This window comes from Apostichopus japonicus, chromosome 13, assembly GCF_037975245.1.
Source record: "Apostichopus japonicus isolate 1M-3 chromosome 13, ASM3797524v1, whole genome shotgun sequence".
NCBI lineage: Eukaryota > Metazoa > Echinodermata > Holothuroidea > Aspidochirotida > Stichopodidae > Apostichopus > Apostichopus japonicus.
This window is the reverse complement of record NC_092573.1, coordinates 8,930,393-8,948,554: the sequence shown is the minus strand read 5'-3', so window position 1 is coordinate 8,948,554 and position 18,162 is coordinate 8,930,393. Positions and strand designations below refer to the sequence as shown.

Sequence of the window (18,162 nt, the reverse complement as noted above, 5' to 3'; positions counted from 1 at the left end):
AATATACATTTGACCTTCAAACCCGTGATATTTTAACTCAGTTTCAATGGTAACCACATATGTTCATAGTATTTGACATTCCCATTACACCCATATCATCAATTCAATGTTTTCCCTTGGAGGTAAAGCAGAAATTTACTTTTCACCTGATGCAACTTATGATATTTGGCTTTTCGTTGCGAGGGTCTGCGAGATGGAAGTTACCTTCTCCAGGTCACGGAAAGCTTCTTACCCGTCTCCCAGATAACAGACTTCCGGGCACTCTACAATTGGTGAGCACCCAAATCGCTACTCAGGAAAATTAACTACAACCATGGCAAACGTTGCTATGGCAATAACCAACCGACTACAATATACCATTTCAGCAATAAGATAATAATACGTCATGGCATGGAGAACATTAGCATAAAATATGTTAAGCAAGATTGTGCACTTTTTATGGCCATGGAAACAAAATAAGTACGGTGGTTAGGTTTCCAAATTATTCCTTTAATCAAGTAGTCCTGTATTATACACACATTTTTTAATGTATTTTGCTACAACGTAACCATTACCTCGCTTTTCTGGTGCATCCAAGTTGTGAACGTTACATCACAGTTCTGCTGATCAAATGGAAATTTCAAAATATTCATGAAGCAGAATGATCTCGTCGATGCCATGGTATACCAGTAAACTGTTCCGTCTGAAAGAACTTTCGCAACTTCGGTCTCTATTTGGATATTGAGGTCAGTGTCAGTGGGAATCCTAGTATGAAACAAAATATATGACCCATTTAACATTTCGGGAAAGAAAACCATGGAAAAACAGGTCACATATTCCATAGGCGTAGGAGGCGGGGTACTGCAGCCCCCTCCCCTCCCCCACCAAACCAAATAATTTTGTGAAAAATCGGGCAATATGCTGAGAAATTTTCGGGCACCTACTGAATGAAAAATCAATTGAAATGATGTAGCTAAACTTTTGCAGGGGTGGGCAACCTTTTTGAATTAATAGGCCAGATATAAGGAGTGAAAAAATGACTGGGCCGCACCTAACCAATTATCTGCTGTTGACTTCAAACCTTTGATTCCGGGGACTTCCAAGCAATAGGTTTGTTTACTTAATCTGCATTCACAAAAACATAATGTCAAAGCAGTGCAGTTGATAATTAATGGGGATAATAGGCCTACCTGACGGCATCATCAGTGTCGATAAATTCTGCAGTGAGCTCGTTATTTTGTGATGATGTGAAATCAGCGGCGTAACGCCTATGGGCTCGGACGGGCAGACCCAGGGGCCCCGACCAAAGGGGCCCCTGCTGCACTGATGTACAGAACTTAGAAGAGGGGTACCCTTTCTTTCTTTTCTTTTTGAAACGGCACGTTTTCGTTGGAAAAGAAACTATAAACGAGACAATGGACATATTTTTCTGTGCGGTAATACGTTCGTCATAAATCATATTCCCCTGGAACTGCAAATCTCGTATCCTTCTTTCCGCACGACTGACCCAAGAGTCTAAGGTACACACTGGAACTTGATAGGCTACGCTGGTACATATTATATAGCGAAATAGCGTCTCTAATTTCAATGAATTCGCTCTCGGTCAGGGTTGCCACATGACATTGGCCGATAACTGGCCAAATGACACAAATTTGGCATATTTTGAACCCCTTTCCATCGAGAGCGAGGAGGCATGGTCACTTGATATAAATGGACTAATCGTTATGTTTACTGACAAGAAGGCCATGCTCAGTAAATTCAAGCTCTATCCTTTCCAAGTTCTTGGGAACTTGGATATCATTTGTCCGCAGGAGTTACGCCACGGGTGGAAATGTACATGTTTTTGTTAATTGGACATTGGTCATTTGGTCTTATTGTCCTTTCAATCTCAGTCTAATTGTCCTTTCAGTATATGTATTCTAGCTTTGCAACACATTTTTTCATGTTCCCAGTATGACAGACAAGGCGGACCAAAATGTGTCTATGAACGCAGATTTTCCCCAAAATCTCAGTCGATAAAATCACCACGAAATGTTCCATATACGGCTTACATTGCACCAGAGAGCTTGTAGAACCCCAGAGCTTCCAGGGCCCTAAGGCGGGCCCTGCACCCACGCCTTTGGGACTTCGCGCTCCGCGCTCGTGATGTGCGCTTAGCGCACATCGGTTGATTCTCCGTAGCAGCCAGGGGGCCCTTCCTTCCCTGGACCCAGGGGCCCCCCAGACTCATCGTTACGCCGCTGCCCTTACTACACTCAACAACGTTGCTACTCTCTTAACTTACACCATCGAATATACAAATTACAATGTTTTTACAGATTTTTACGTGCAATCTGAGAAATTGCAGGCTTGAGACCCATATTTTAGGGCTAGGTATTCGCAGCATAAAACACCCGGGAAGTGCCGTTTCCGGCCATCTGGGGGTTTGAAAAACCCCAAATTTTCTTGTACGCTCCGCTCCAACCGATGGTGGCGCTGCGCTTAGATAGTCTCCACACATTAGCTCCCCCCCCCCCCAATAATTTTCCCGTTCCGCCGCGCCTGTTAAGAATGCAAATGATAAGCCTATATAAAACATAGACTATAGACGTAATAGACATATTTACGCACCGTAATTTCTCATAAGACTGCTAAACTGTTTGCGCATGTTCTTAGGAGCTCTCAGTTCATTGTCACTCTAACCAAAACGAAGCCAAATCAAGCGCACGTTCATCGCATCCGCGATCGTGCATATACGTGATGAGCGGTTAAAATAAACCTTGTCTTTTTTTTTTGAACGCCATTCATACAACACGTGCCTAGAATCTTGTACACGTCTGACTAATGAAATGAGACGAAACACCCGATACTCATAGATGGCACAGTCTCTACTGTTCATGTCCTGTAACACATGTTACCATGTTACAAACACAAAGTCGTATCTATGTCCAGTCGCTCAGTTCTTTCATGGGAACAAGTTTAACAGCTTTGCAGTTGTTACACTGCCACATGTAACATATTTTACCGTTTGATGAACACAAAGTAGTCATTACTGAGGCACTGTTGTAGGACATGAACAGTAGTTGCTGTACCAGCTATGAGTATCGGCTGGACGAAATGATATGAAAAGTTCGCTAAAACTAACTGAATACGCAGTGTTAGCTCAGTCGTTAACGCCGCTGCCTTCCAATCATAAGGTCCCCAATTCGAGTAACTCCAAGATTAATGTACTTCGTCTAGTTACAGAGTTGTTGAAAATTGACAATTCATTATCATGGACGTTAAATATGAATCTAAGAGACTGACGTCGGTCAGCTTGCTACTTTCATTTATAAAGTGTAAATCGCACGGGACGACCCCCCCCCACCACCACCACTGCAGGGTACGGCCTTGAACTTGGCATCAGTTAAGGATATGTACTACTAAACTTGAACTTGAGGTATAATGAATAACATGGTTATAAAAACATGATTATAGCAGCTTATCACCTAGGCACCCAGTCTCCATAACAGATGTTATTATTTCACAAACACTTAAACCTATCATGAGTGGCATTGCTAACCAAATTGAATGCACAATATAATTTACATGCAATGTTATATTGCTTGAACGTGATAATACAACAAACTATAAAATATGAAAAATAATATACTGGAAAGGCGATCTGGAGATCAGTATCTGCTGGCTTAGCATATAGCCTCAGCGGTGTATGGGTGCGGTTCCTCGTGCAATTTAAGCTATAAATGAAATATGTTATTCTTATTTCAACCTAGTTGAATGATTTCATTTTTCATCAGGCGTGAAGCAAATGAGAATAAAACATTAACAACTACCAATCTCATAGCACAATGTTTGAGCTCCTTTCATGAGATACACGAGTCATTATGAGCCCGATAGGCTTAGCGTCTACACGATTCAGTCACTAAACCGAGGGGTTATTTTATAATGTATCCCCACCCTTCAGAAAGTGGGGGCGCGCCGCCCCCCTATGATTGACGCCCCTGGGTACAATGTCATAGATGCAATCAGAAAAACTTATTTTATGTTTTTCGTCTTATGTACATCTAAGTTTCTAATTTTCGACATTGGGACAAATCTCAATATAGATACATTACATTTATTGAAATATGTTTACATTCACATCCCCGTTGGTAAAGTTAGAAGGTTATCCATTCCAAGATATTTTTAATACGAAATATATTGTTGCCCACGTTCAACTATGACATCACACCTTCTTATAAACTGTTCATTTATGGCAAAACGAAAAAGAAAATCTGTGACAACTCCAACTACCAATATCTTAATGCTTAGAATATGTTTGATCCTCTTTCACCAGTGCAAAATGAAAAGCTATCGTGGACTATTCTTATAATCTTACAAACTGCATCATTCTGGGTGTTAAGTACAAAACAGTGAATTATGTGAGAAAATTGACTAGTTTTTATGTTTTATTTTGAATCAGTGCTACATACTGCTCAAAAGGAATTCATCTATCCAATCCTATAGAGTGTTTCACGTTTTTGTTTTATTATTAAAGAAAGAGGGAAAATGAAAAATTCAGGCCTGAGTAAATACTTTGACGGCATTAATTAAACACGGAAATAAGTTTTATGTTTGCTTTCATATCAATATACATTTACGTGTTGCATTAACAATGACGTGTACTGTGTAAATTCTAAACGTCACAAAAATACATAAAGGGATAAAAATTACTGAAAAAAAACACTAGTAAAATAGTAGGACACGTTTGCTTTACATAATCTCCATTGTGAGGTGATTACGATTTAAATACAGTTAGAATAATTTCACTTATTGTGATAAATAATTTTACTGTTTTACGGTATCAGACTGACTTTACTAACACAGTCCTTCTTTAGTTTACGCAATCATATCTGTATTTGCTCTATAGACATGGTATGGTAAAAAGCAATAAAATGTACAAACACAAAGAAGTGAAGACAAATTCATATTATTTTATAATAAAAACAAAGAAATAAGAGAAATAATAATAATAAGGACAATTAAAAATTATAGCATGAAAAAGTAGTAATGACAACTTCATACTATTAACGACACAGAATAATGACTCTGGACATATTTCACGATCTGTCCTTCTTGTATTGTGGCGCCTGGGAGTAAGAGGGGTTTTCCCGTATTTGAAAAAGCTCAGTAAAGTGTTGCATTCAAGGACATGAGGAAACAACGCACATCCGGGTCACTCGACGAAGCATTTACTGTAGTTGATGACAGATGGAAAGATGAGTAGGATGCGAGGGAAGAAGAAGGTGAGGGTCAATGTACATGACGCAATGTTATACGTCACGATCTAACATATACAGTAACTAATTGGAGCATTACAGACCAATATCAGTGCCACATATACCCGTGACTCAAAAATCTCTACGAGTAGCACAATTCAGGGCAAAGCTATCGTGTGAGACAACATTACTTATAATGATTGAAGTTTGGTTGTGTGGCATTGCTAAAGGACATTTGATATGATCAAAACTACAAATTTGAGAAAGGCGCTTGATTTAGTCAATGATGCTATATTGTTACCAGATCTAATTATATAGCAATGCTACTAAGATTCTACTGAGTGTGTGATGGAAGTCAAAGTGTCTTTGCTTAAGGGACCATACATAGCGGTGTTCAACAGGGATCTATTGCTGGTCTATCACTGTTTCTACTGAATATTAATGACTTTGATTTATGTCTATCACACTGCAACGCTGCTATGTATGCAGACGATACAATTTTCCATGATAGTGGGAAAACCATGACGGACTTAGAGGTTAACCAAGGAACTTTATAAGAAGCGGTGTAGCCTGGGGTCGATGAAGCCTTACATGGATCCAACTTTTACGTAAGGGGTGTGGGTCCTTCCAATAGAAAAAGTTAAGCGTCAAAAAGGTGTATTCTGAGGCATAAGGTCTATATAAGCAGACCTAAACGCAAGGTTATGCTACTAAATAATTTTACACTATATCTTCAGATATTATGATACGGATATTTCGACTTATTATTTGTTATTACTAGTTGACATTTAATCTGAAACTTTCGATTACTTAATCTCAAACTATCACTGAGTAATTCAGGTCCCTAAACAGGATTGCCACTTTATGTATTTTGAACGTTTAAGCCTTTCCGCTACCTCCTTTGAAACGACATGTGAAAAGGTCATGTTTGTTTAATGTTAGAATTTCCTCCAGTCGTTTCATCTGCATGAACTTGAAGTATATATGCTTGTAAACGGGTACTCAATTCACAACAAAACCTTTTGAGCTAGTTTAAACAAGTCTTAAGGAGCATTTCATGAATTAACAACGCTAATGTTATAAATTATTTGTTCGCAGTCCTCAATAGCGTGGAAGCGTTAGCCTATTGTGCATAGATATACCTTCAAACTAACTGTGTGTTGCAATGTGGTCAAAAGTATTGTAGCGTAACGTAATCGTATCATTATCCTTCTAATTGCCTCGAAATCATAAATTACATTGTATTGTAAGCTCATTACCAAAGAACCCGTTGTAAGCTCATCGTATATTCAAGTATATAACTAAAGAAAATTAACTAGGCAGGTGGCTCAGTGGGAAGAGCCGTGGACTTGTAACCTGGTGTTCCGGGATCGAGTCCATATAAAGTTGGCTTCTTTCCATTTCATGAACTCCTCTCCAAAGTGTTTATACTAATCCAAGCATAGATTTTACCAGCTGACTTGATGGCCGATGCTATAAGTTAGCTGATGCAAGGCTCTTGCACTGCTGGTGATTTAAATCGTGCTAGGGTTCAAAGCACATGGGAGTGTATGACGCTCCGGTGGTGGTATGGCCCTTTTTTGTAGGACCCCGTGTCCATGTCTCCCTTGATGTCGCAAAAGAACCCGTGAAAGTGCGAAAAGGGTTGGACAAATCGACAAGAAGTGCTCTAGGCGTAATATGGCGACAAATGTGTATTTCCTTCTTTTATTTTAACTTCCAGTTTGTTAATAAGATTAATTTGTATAATAAGATATATTTTATTTACAGTCTTGTACAATAAAATGTCAATAAACTAAAAGAAAGAATCGTTCTATGTGGCGTGAGTGAATCGTTGATTATGGCTAGAGGGTAGAAACATCCTTTGCGACCGGCATGTTTGCAGCCATCTTCACTGAATATGAGGCCTGATGAGGCGCTATTCTGCTATTAAATGCAGAGAATTTTGTTCCTTCCAAAAATGTGTAGTATTTTAAGCTAGCGCCGTCATTCACATGTGAACGTTATTCCTCTTGTTGGTGCGTTGGTTAAAGCTAAGTTGACACACTGTAGTGACATTATATCTCATATATGGTAACATCTCCCACCCCATCCCCACCCTCACCCCACTCCATCTCCACCCTCACCCCACTCCATGTATGCCATTGTGTTACTTGTGCCGGTCAATGGGCGTACATTCTAATGAGTAAAAAATGAAAAGCTACCATCACTGCCATCACGTTTACTGAACCCTAATATTATTTGTCGAAATTCGTTAGATATTTGTAATGGCATGTTATTCCTAGCCACCTTTGATTCAAACTGAAAAAATAAATAAAACAATATATAACGTAAGTAGTTGATGATAGGGACTAGGTGATTTCCTGTAACATAATGTTATATTTATAGACGTCGACGACTGACTTTCGCGACAAGTAAACCAGAACAAACACTGAACATTTACGTGGAAATTGCTTACGGCAGCACCGTTCATTCTAATATTGGGTATCAAACTATACTGTTTTGACCTTTGATTGGCTAGAGTTCCAACTTAACCCAAACGGACTGTGAAGGTTCACAATATGTCAATGACTGAGGTGTGTACTTATTTAGATTTATTCCAAGTTTGAAGTAGGAAGTTGGACGGAAATTTTGAACAAAAATAAAGAATTTTTGTGTGCTTCTCTGACAATACAACTGCTTGCTTCAAGTTCACTTTGGGTACAAAACCTTTCAACTTCAAATGCTTGTCCCGAAAACAGTCAGGGATTGCTTGCAAACTGCGCAATTTGTTCCTCCTTTCATCTGCTGAACGTTAACTTTCCTTTGAACTATACTTATAACTTTCCTTTCAAGTCAATGTTTAATTTGATCGTTCCAGATATGCTAAAACAGGAGAGTCAAACTTCTGTGCAAGTATCTTTAAAATTATGATGTAAATGCTTCCTGTTATCTTTATGACGCATAAACCGTCTACATTTAATAGAAAGAAGTCGAATTACAAGAGATTGTTATGGTTAAATAAATATTTCAGGAGTATCACACATCTCTGAACAGAAACAAAAAACAAATTAAGAAAAGAAAATTACATGTTTTGGAAGTAATCAACCGCGATGATATAACAAGTTATGTTTATGTAGGTACAAGTTGCCAAGAATATTAAGTTTTGGCAAACGTATCTTTTCCTTCAATGAACGACCATTACAGATAATATGTGGTGATGGAGATTCAGTTTAGTCTTCCGTGAACTTGTGACGTTATCTGCTATTAGCAATTTTCCCAAATTGAATGAATGGATGAAGTTCGAACCACTTAGCATACTCCTGCTTCCTGTAGATTATTACTTCTTTACTAGTCTTCTCTTGTGTGCATTTGCTATAAGCTCCTAATTGGCTAATTTAAAACTCTCAATTAAAAAGATCAAAGAACTAATCTGAGTGAAGAAACGAAACCAAGATTAAAAGGCTTGGTGATCAGGTATTAAAGGTATTACAGGACAGCACGAGACTGAGGTGATTATTACATTTTCTAAAACTAAATTTTGTGGAATTTTACCACTTTTTTGAACGATTTTGCCAAAAATGTAACAACCATTTTGCACCGAAAATCGCGAGGAGAATCAAAAGATTTCAGGTACTATTGATTAACAATGATCGACGATTGCTCAGATTGTGTTCAATTCAGAGTAGAAATGGTGTAATGTTTCGTTACTTCTTCTCCCTGCAAAGGCAACCACTTTATGTTTCCTTAGTGCCTAACAGAAAGAAGGTAACGTCTGCTACGCGGGGTAGCGCTATCTACGTCTTTGGCTTCTGCCTAAGAGCTTGTGATAATGATTTCTCGTAAATCACTAGGGAGTCACTCGAAAGCTGAAAGAGAGTTGCGCATTCCGTTCCGATAACTCCAAGTCGCTATCCATAGGTTCATTACCAGTATTGTCTTCCAAGTGAAGAAAACTTAAAATTCAAACTCATAGACAATTTGTGCTTTTACTTTTGTAATGTGCAAAATCTTTATTGCATTTGTGAAACAATTCAACATTAGTTAATTGTTTTATTACAAGACGGTACCGTATATTTTCTTGTAACAAACAAAAACAAAACACAAATAGTCTACACCTACATGATTATCGTCCCAATAAATATTCAACCGTCAGTAACAGGTGAGATGATGTAACGCAAGTACCATGACATAACGCAGGTAACCTGCGTGCAGGGAATAGAGTCGTTACTCCCTGATTCATGTTACTAAGGCTCAAACACAAATTTCATTTCAGTTGCTGGGGAACTCAAATCAACACTGCCCATGCCAGTCGTTGCTCTGACGGCAAATACGTATTCTACATCCGGCAATATCCTATCGTCACGTTTGCTGAGTCGTATTTTCTTGCCCTCAACATGCTCGGCGATAACTGGAACCAGATTCCTTCTATTCGGTCTGAATCTGGATACCGTATAATGATAACTGTTAATAGGGCCATTACGTTCAGAACACTCAGGTTTATCCCATTTGAAAACCAAATCGCCATTTCTTGTCTGGTCCGGCGAGAGATTTGTTGGTCCACCAGTTGGTCCTTGAAAACAAAAGAAAGGAAATGAAAATAAGATTACACTGATCAATTTTGAGCTAGCTGTTTTACCTAATTTTGACATGTTTCGTACTATATTCCAAGCCAAATAACTTCTGAAAGTGCGACATCTTTGCAAAGATCACAAGTTGTAGATCGTCGGTTCTGACTAATTTAGGGGGTAAAACATTTTGGTGATATCCCTTTATTCTCACACCTTTTCGTTTCAGTATTAGGGAGGGCACGTACTTACTAGCCGGCTGGTTCACCGACTCGGACTGGTGTGCCGCTTGGACTAAAGCTCAGGCGGGTCACCAGGTTTACATTTGTCGAAGATATCGAATTCTTCGAAAAAAGCTAGTTTCTTCCGGGCGCCAAATGCGTTTTAAGGTCACGGCAACGCCGGTTGGATCAATCAGCCGGCAGCAATTTATGCCCAGTTCTCCCCCGGGGGAGGCTATAACAGGTTGGAAATTCATTCATAGTTTTGACCATTGATATCTATTGCTTTATGATAACTTTTTAGCCAAAGTCGAACAATGTTAGAATTATGTAAATAGCCTGCACAGGGGGGTCCCTAGAAAAAAATTGTGTCAAATTGTGTATTCTGACGGATATTAGATTATAAATTAGGTTGATATAAGTAACCCTAAACGTAAAGTTTTGCTAATAAATACATTGTGTAATGTTGATAAAAGAGGGGGAAGGATATATCCGTAGTAGCGGTCCAGTTCTTTTCCCGGCGGAATGCAAAAGTCACCCTGCTGAACTATTTCCCCATACTGACAATCGGAGGTGGGGGCATGCTACCCCCTATTTTTGGGCACGCTACTGAAGTATATCGACTGTACTTACCCGTGGTATCGGTTTGAATCGACATTGACATTTGAATTTTGCCCGCTGTCGTTTGCAGGCTTAAAGTAAGGTTGTATAGAGAGTTCGCCGTCAAACGAAGAACTGTTTTTGTCCTTACTTCACCATCCTTCACATCAATTACCCTTGGTGTAGCATCCACTGTTGGTGGCACTCCGCCGCATTCAAGGACATCCAAGAGTTGTAGAGAGAGACTTTGACTTAGAACCCTGCACGAGTCCGTGACTCGCTCCACCGACCACATCACGGTAGCTCTTGCAGCACCCGCACGTCTTGATGATGATGTGTAATTGAGGTCAGTGATAACCAAACCTGACGAGAGTATATTAAAGACACAGATATTACCTTTAACGTTTTTCACGCTCCTGTTTATCATCAAAACTTTCTGCGGTGATTTGTTCAATTTCCTTGTCATGTTCCTATTTGCTTTGGGGGAGAGAAAGTGACAGATTGACGAGGAAGATTAATTTCAATATTCAATAACAGATACCGAAATATCTGAAAGGATTGTCGTTGTAAATTTCTCAAACCTAAATTATGTCCTCCGGTCCTTCTCTCCAATTTACCTCTCCTCTTCTGTTTACATGAATCGCAAAATAAAGTTGTCCTGTGTTTCACGAAATCTTAAATACACAACGTTACCTTCACAAGCCGTAGTGACTATTTGTGGGACACTTGCATCTGTGTAATCGCCATTCCTGTCTCTGAGACGGATTGCTACCTCGTATACTGCACCGTCGGTTAGGTCAGTTAACTGAACAGAGAGACTCTCTGTTTCTTCTCTCTTCCATGTTCTATGACCCTCCTCGTGATACTCGATCATGTAACCAGTCACTGGACCAGTTCCTCTGTCCAATATCGGGTCCCAAGCTAGCCATGTGACTGTTATTCCAGATGAGGTCTTATCTTGAAATTCCAACGGTTCGGGGTTTGCGAATGACGGTGGCTCTGATACGTGGTAAAGGGGTAATCATCATTAACAAGAAATGGAACAATTCTCCTTGTGGTAGCCAATGGATGAACTTATTCAGAATTTCATTCATGATATGTGAAAGAAAATTGAGAAGCAAGAAAAGACTGCAAAAATAGTGTTTCAAGAAATTTAGCTTGATACTAATAGATGCAGAATCTCTGAAATGCTCCTTTAGGGTAAGATTGATGAATACAACAGCCCTACGTGAAGGCCTAAATGTTTTACCATTTTCTTGTAAATGCCAATAACTAAGTTAAATCATGCTCCTCTTCCTCCTTTAAATACACAACAGAAATTCATTGAATGGCGTCCAACATCTCGTATTGACAAATTTATGAAGCATTTCATACATGTTATCTAAGGCCATACATGTCTTTCCGATTGAGTTTATCTTCTGTGTTGTATCTGAGGAACTGACCACATGGTCTGTGCGATGAGCCTCAAATGTTTAAAGGGGCATTTCTCAAAAAACTAAAAATGGTATAGAAAAACAGACTGGACTGATAGTAGTGATATACTTGAACAGTTTATACAAAGTATCAAATTAATATGTTAGGTAAAAGTCGTCCTTTGAGCCTGCTTTGTAGCTATGGGAACACATTTCATTTCTAGCAACGTAGTTGTAAAAGAAAGAAATATGTGCTATCTTTGAAATAAAATCTTATTAAGTTAAGCTATTATGATTGATTTTTTAACATTCAGAGATATAATATTTCTCAAAATATAATTCATCTATATAAAGTGCATTGTTATAAGTATACGTTTCTTTTGGAATGACGTATGGGCTAATGAAGGGATAGCGGGTCGAATACAAAGGGTTTTAGCTTTCATTATGTCGCCCACTTGTTTCAATGGAAGCCCGATATACGGCTCCTGTCAACTGATTATTAATGAAAAACAAAGTTAAAAGAAAATACCTGCAACATCAGTATTGACCGTCTGTGTGGTACTTTGCTCTGTATATTTTTCCTGTTTATATTTTAGCTTGATCGCTACCTCGTATGTCGTATCTTCGGTTAGGTCGGTTAACAGAACAGAGAGACTCTCTGTTTCTTTGCTCTTCCATGTTCTATGACCCTCTTCACGGTACATGATCATGTAACCAGTCACTGGACCAATCCCGGGGTCCAATGTCGGGTCCCATGCTAGCCATGTGACTGTTATTCCAGATGAGGTCACATCTTGAAATTCCAACGGTTCGGGGTTTGCGAATGACGGTGGCGCTAATAAGTGAAAGAGGAGTAATTGTCATTTAAAATATGGAACAATTCTCCTTGTGGTAGTGAATGGATGACCACATTCATATTTTCATTCATGATATGTGAAAGAAAATCGAGAAGCAAGAAAAGACTGCAAATATAGTGTTTCAAGAAGTTTAGCTTTATACTAATATATGCGGAATCTCTGAAATGCTCCTTTAGGATAAAATTGATAACGACAACGGCCCTCCGTGAAGGTCTAAATGTTAATCCATTGTTTTGAAAATTCCAATACCTGTAAGTCGAATCATGCTCTTCTTCCCCCTTAATATACACAACAGAAATACATTGAATGGTGTCCAACATCTCGTGTTGACAAATTTATGAAGCTTTACAAACATGTTATCTAAGACATGTCTTTCCGATTGAGGTTATCTTCTGTTTTGACTAAACACATGGTCTGTGCGATGAGCCTTAGATGTTTAAAGCGGCATTTCTCAAAAAATGAAAGAGATACGTCCTATCTTCGGAAATATAATGTTAGTAAGTTAAACTATTATCATTGATGTTTTAACATACACCGATATAATATTTCCCCAATATATAATTTCATCGACATTAAGTGCATAGTTATTAGTATACGTTTCTTTTGGAATGACGTATAGGCTAATGAAGGGGTAGCGGGGTCGAATATAAATAGTTTTAGCTTTATTTACCTTTGTGACACCTTAGTAACGGTAAACACATAATGATTATATAAAATTATTTCTCTTTGTTGTCAACCCATTAAACGACTATCTTCTAGGGCCAGTTGCCTAAAGAGTTGCATACCTGATGTCCTGCATGTTTGTTCATTACTTGGAGTCCCTTCTCCAAAGGGATGGTCTCTGATAACACTGATCCGAAATTTGTAGTTAACATTTTCTCTCAAACCGGTGAAATGATGAGAGAGTTGTCTTCCTTTTGGTATTTCGGTGAATTCTTCTTCCCCTGGTCCTTTTATTTGTATCCTATACTCAACAATTGGACCGTGACCATGATCGACCGTCTCGTCCCAAGCTGGCCACGTCACGGTTACACCTGTTGACGTGACGTCAGAAAACTCGAGTGGCTCCGACTGGTCATAAGACGGTGGCGCTGAAGAAAATACATGAACAAGCGATCGATTCAGTCTTGTTTCGCTTATTAGAATTTTGTTTGATACTAGACATTGTTTATTTCATGCAAGTTTTTTGAAGGGATATTGCGTTAACAAACAATGTACAACGTAGAACCGCTAGGTAAAAACGTACTGCTTGTCTTATTCGGCAAGATGATGCGTACATCTTAAGAGCTGAAGAAGACAAATTGAACCTCGGTTCATTTTGCAATTGATGGTATCGTGATCTTTAACGTTACCAGAGTGATTTGTGACACAATCTAACAAAAACATTACAGAACATTAGTTTACCACCACCGGAATATTCCGGCTAGTGGCAGTAAATTAAGGGGCGTAGAATTGCATACGTATTTGCCGTCAACAAATAGCAAAATTATTAATTCATTGTCAAGAGTGTCACTTATTCCTTTCGACTTAATAATCAAAACAAAATGAGGATAGCATATCAGACTTTCTCACTCTTAGCTATGCACAAGGGCGGGGTACTGACACGGGTCAATCTGGCAGTGCCGAGAGACCAGAGCAATGGGCGACCGACTACTATCCATAGTTACCTATAGAAATCCGATGTTTGGTACACGCACTTATGCATGTACTAGGTTTGTGGGCAATATTGTGGGCAAAATAATCCCTTAAGATTTAGAAGTAGTGCGTAAAATATGTCATCAATTATAACCTTACAATAATACATGATATATTAAAATCAAACCTACCATCTATCCATCAGTGTTATATGTTTTGTAATCGTTAGCTCATAAGCACTTGTACGTTTAGTCGTAGGGATGGGAAGGGGGTTTAATGAACTTGAAGGTAATTGTGATGCGTAAATTTCCTTACTTTGGTAACAAGGTAAGCTAGAGTCTAGACAGAATGCTTCGTCAGTTGTTTCCGATGGACAAACGTGTTGCGATCTTTCTCCACCACATGGTGCTTCCTCTGGCATCCAGATACGACCGTTGCCACGGTGCCCAAACTTGGAGCGATAGTGTCCTCCTTTGAAGAACGATGTCGGCATTTGGAAGACGAAGACTCTTTGATTAGCCCAAGGAGGAGGACTACCCTGATGGAGGTATCCTTCACCAACTAAGGCGAGTCGCCCTCCGTAAAATGAATTCTGCATTGCACATGCTATCAAAGAGATAGAAAGAGGGAAACACATTTATCACGACAACCTCATCGTTCGTAACCACTAAAAACCATACTAAAGTGGGCAATAGTTCCAGATATTTGTGTCGTTGGAAAATGATTTTAATATGAAGTCTCGCAATATGTATGTAATATGTGCGTTTCGACTCTTTGACGTCGGAGTAATACCTTGAACACCTTGCAGAAAGTATCCCATCTCGGATCTTGACCTTTTACACCTTTTACACCCTCCCCCTCGCATGGGTGAGGAAATATGTAACGTCCAAGGATTGCAAATCAACTTGTGTAAATGGTTGGAGAATATAAGGGACGGTATACTAACCTGGAGAATAACCTCACCAAAGTCAGGATTATTTTGTAAGTGCAACTTTTATTATAATTACTCAAGGAAAAGAATATTACACGTTCACAGTTATATCTCCGTTAAACAAATTGCAAAAATAATTCATAGTTCCGCTTCACATGATTCATATTTATGCCAGAAAAACTCAATTCCATGTTAGTCTACTCAACTTATTCTCAAATCTCTGGGTAGTAAGTAAAGAAACTACGACAGTATACTTTCGAAGTATAGTATTGTATTTTAGGATATATCACTTCCTTGAAAATGAACTATAATATGCACATTTGTTGTAAATTGAAGTCGTTTTTTTCTTGAGGGGGGGGGGGGGGGTTGCAGATTATATACCGTATCTAATACCAAAGTCGAATTTGTAATACGGTAATGAACAAAATTCTGCCTTTTTGTTTTTGATAAAGCGAACGCGCTTCTAGTTTTTCCCCTTCATATCACCTTCTAGTATGCCTTTCAATGCTATTCAGGCTAAAGGCTATACAATGTGTCATTTTCCTTTCTTTATTACTAGCGAAACGGCTATAGTATATTTGAATTCAACCTACGTACTAGTGCAGTAACTTGATTTACATGATGATGGAATTGAATAGAAAATGAATGAAGTCAAATTATATCATATCATTAATTTATGGTAAAGGTGCCGTCAAAATTGTTAAGATATCTTTTTTGTGTGCAAATATAGCTAATATATTAAACAAGTTGCAACAAAATCCATATTCCAAATTGAATCTTATAGGTGAGAAATTAAAAATTATTTGAAAAATGACAGTATGATTATTTATCAAATTTCATCAAATTTAAACATTCACAGCAAAATGGTCACTTCAAAACTGATCACAACATATATTTAATCAGAAAATCAGAATGCCATCATATCAACATATTGGAGCATAACAAAGTTTGCCAAAATATATATGTTGGACCAACTGCGGTCTCTTTAAAGGAGAGCGATTTGTGGGACTAACAGCTTTTATATATTAGAGGTTAATAACTCTTCCATAACTGAATATGAACATTTAAATGGTTGAAACCGAATATGGTTCTTAAATTGAAAAGTTGGTTATTCAATATTACGTTGATATGATAGCCTGGTTAGAATGAGGTCAACGCTTTTAGATGTTTTTTTTTATATTATTATTGGTGAATGTTAAATTAAACTGTAAGTACTTTTTGATAATGGAACCTTTTAATTTAACATATTTGAAGTATAAGAGATCTTGTGCGAGAACATAAGTAAGGCAACGAGGACGGAAGAATTCCCGTTGGTATAATTATATAACTATCTCTTTTGATATCAGGCCTTATGATTCACCTCTGGTTATTTATATATATATATATATATATATATATATATATATATATATATATATATATATATATATATATATATTGGTACGAATCTGAAGTTTCAAAATCGTTGCTGTTTTTAAATGTATCTCTACATACATACATTCCTGAAGAAAATTAAACACTAACGTGTGATGCTGTTTTAAACGTCTTTTTATTAATACAATCATATCTTCATCACTTATAAGCTCATATAGTCTGTGTTCAACAACGGTGCTTTTTCGCAACATAATTTCAATGAGATTTGAAATGTTCTTACAATTTGCTTTCTTCAGCTTTAGACTTCATGTAAATATATTGTTGTAGCTATGTAATACTGCTCCTTTTTGCAACTACTCGTTTTTTATCTCTGTGCGGATGCGCGCGTGTGTGTTTCTATATTTCTCTTTCCGTGTCAACCTGTTTCCACTTCAAACACTGTCGTTTTCAATCTTCTTTGAATGTTTTACTTTCTTTTAGTCTGGACAGTATCACCAGTTCCATTTATAGATTTGCAATCAACCATTGTGCAAACGTCATATGAGAAAGGTAAGTTAAGATATGTAGGAGAAAGCTATTAGCAACTTCCCCACACGCTTATAGTTTCTTTAAACAGTGTTTTGTGTTTAATGTCATATTTCCGAAAATTTGACAAAAGAATGTTACTAAAATAACTTTTCAATAAATCACACGAGTAGTTATTTTTTCCACATAACATTAATGGTCAAGAATTGAATATAATCTGAAAGTGTCACAATTAGTTGTGGAACTTCTTTAATATATCTGAAGTGGAATTATCTTGTAAGATGTAATGAAAGTAATTTTTTGTGGGATTCGATTATCCAAATTTTAATGATACTTTTATGGGGAAAGTCTGAAACATACACATTGAGCGCGAAAACAAACTGTTTCAATGACACTTTTGTTTTAGAAAATTCACCCCGAGATAGAGCCTGTGCAAGAAAAGAAAAACGCCTTAGAGCATGCATTCTCCCAGTCCCCAGTGTATAAATTTATATGTGATTTACCAACATTATAACACAGTAAGTTACCAATCAGACAAACAAGCTTTGCTTAATGTATGACTAACTATATGATTTATGATATATAACTTACCTCCGTTGTTTGAAAGCAAGCAGCAATTTGTCAGGAGACAAAATGACGACAGAAGAAGAACTTGTATCAGAAGATATCCTTCCATTGTAGAGCACGTCTGGATTGTTCTGTGAAGGTTTCTCTTTCGAAAGTGAATGAGGGTCAAAAAACGCAAAGGGCCTTTACATTTAACTTGACCCTAATGACTTTGCTGAAATGTATTTTTAAAATAGTCAAGCTTCGTGACGTCAAGGTACGTGACGTGTATATGTTT

The 18,162-nt window shown here is 37.9% G+C and overlaps 2 protein-coding genes across 2 annotated transcripts in view; both read right to left on the bottom strand.

Moving 5' to 3' along the window:
• The window catches only part of LOC139978641 (neuronal acetylcholine receptor subunit alpha-6-like), a 166,957-nt gene that overhangs the window by 8,692 nt on the left and 140,103 nt on the right, over window positions 1-18,162 (bottom strand). The window contains exon 5 of the mRNA XM_071989015.1: window positions 555-744. Within this exon, the coding sequence (XP_071845116.1) occupies window positions 555-744 (190 nt within the window). The remainder of the gene's footprint in view (window positions 1-554; window positions 745-18,162) is intronic.
• Window positions 9,175-18,131, bottom strand: LOC139978632 (receptor-type tyrosine-protein phosphatase S-like). The gene is made up of 7 exons (XM_071989005.1): window positions 17,910-18,131; window positions 14,804-15,094; window positions 13,639-13,944; window positions 12,526-12,831; window positions 11,278-11,583; window positions 10,618-10,947; window positions 9,175-9,768 (listed from the first exon to the last, which is right to left on the bottom strand). Exons 1-7 carry the CDS (start codon window positions 17,992-17,994, stop codon window positions 9,443-9,445), a joined length of 1,950 nt encoding a protein of 649 aa, XP_071845106.1. The 5' UTR covers window positions 17,995-18,131; the 3' UTR covers window positions 9,175-9,442.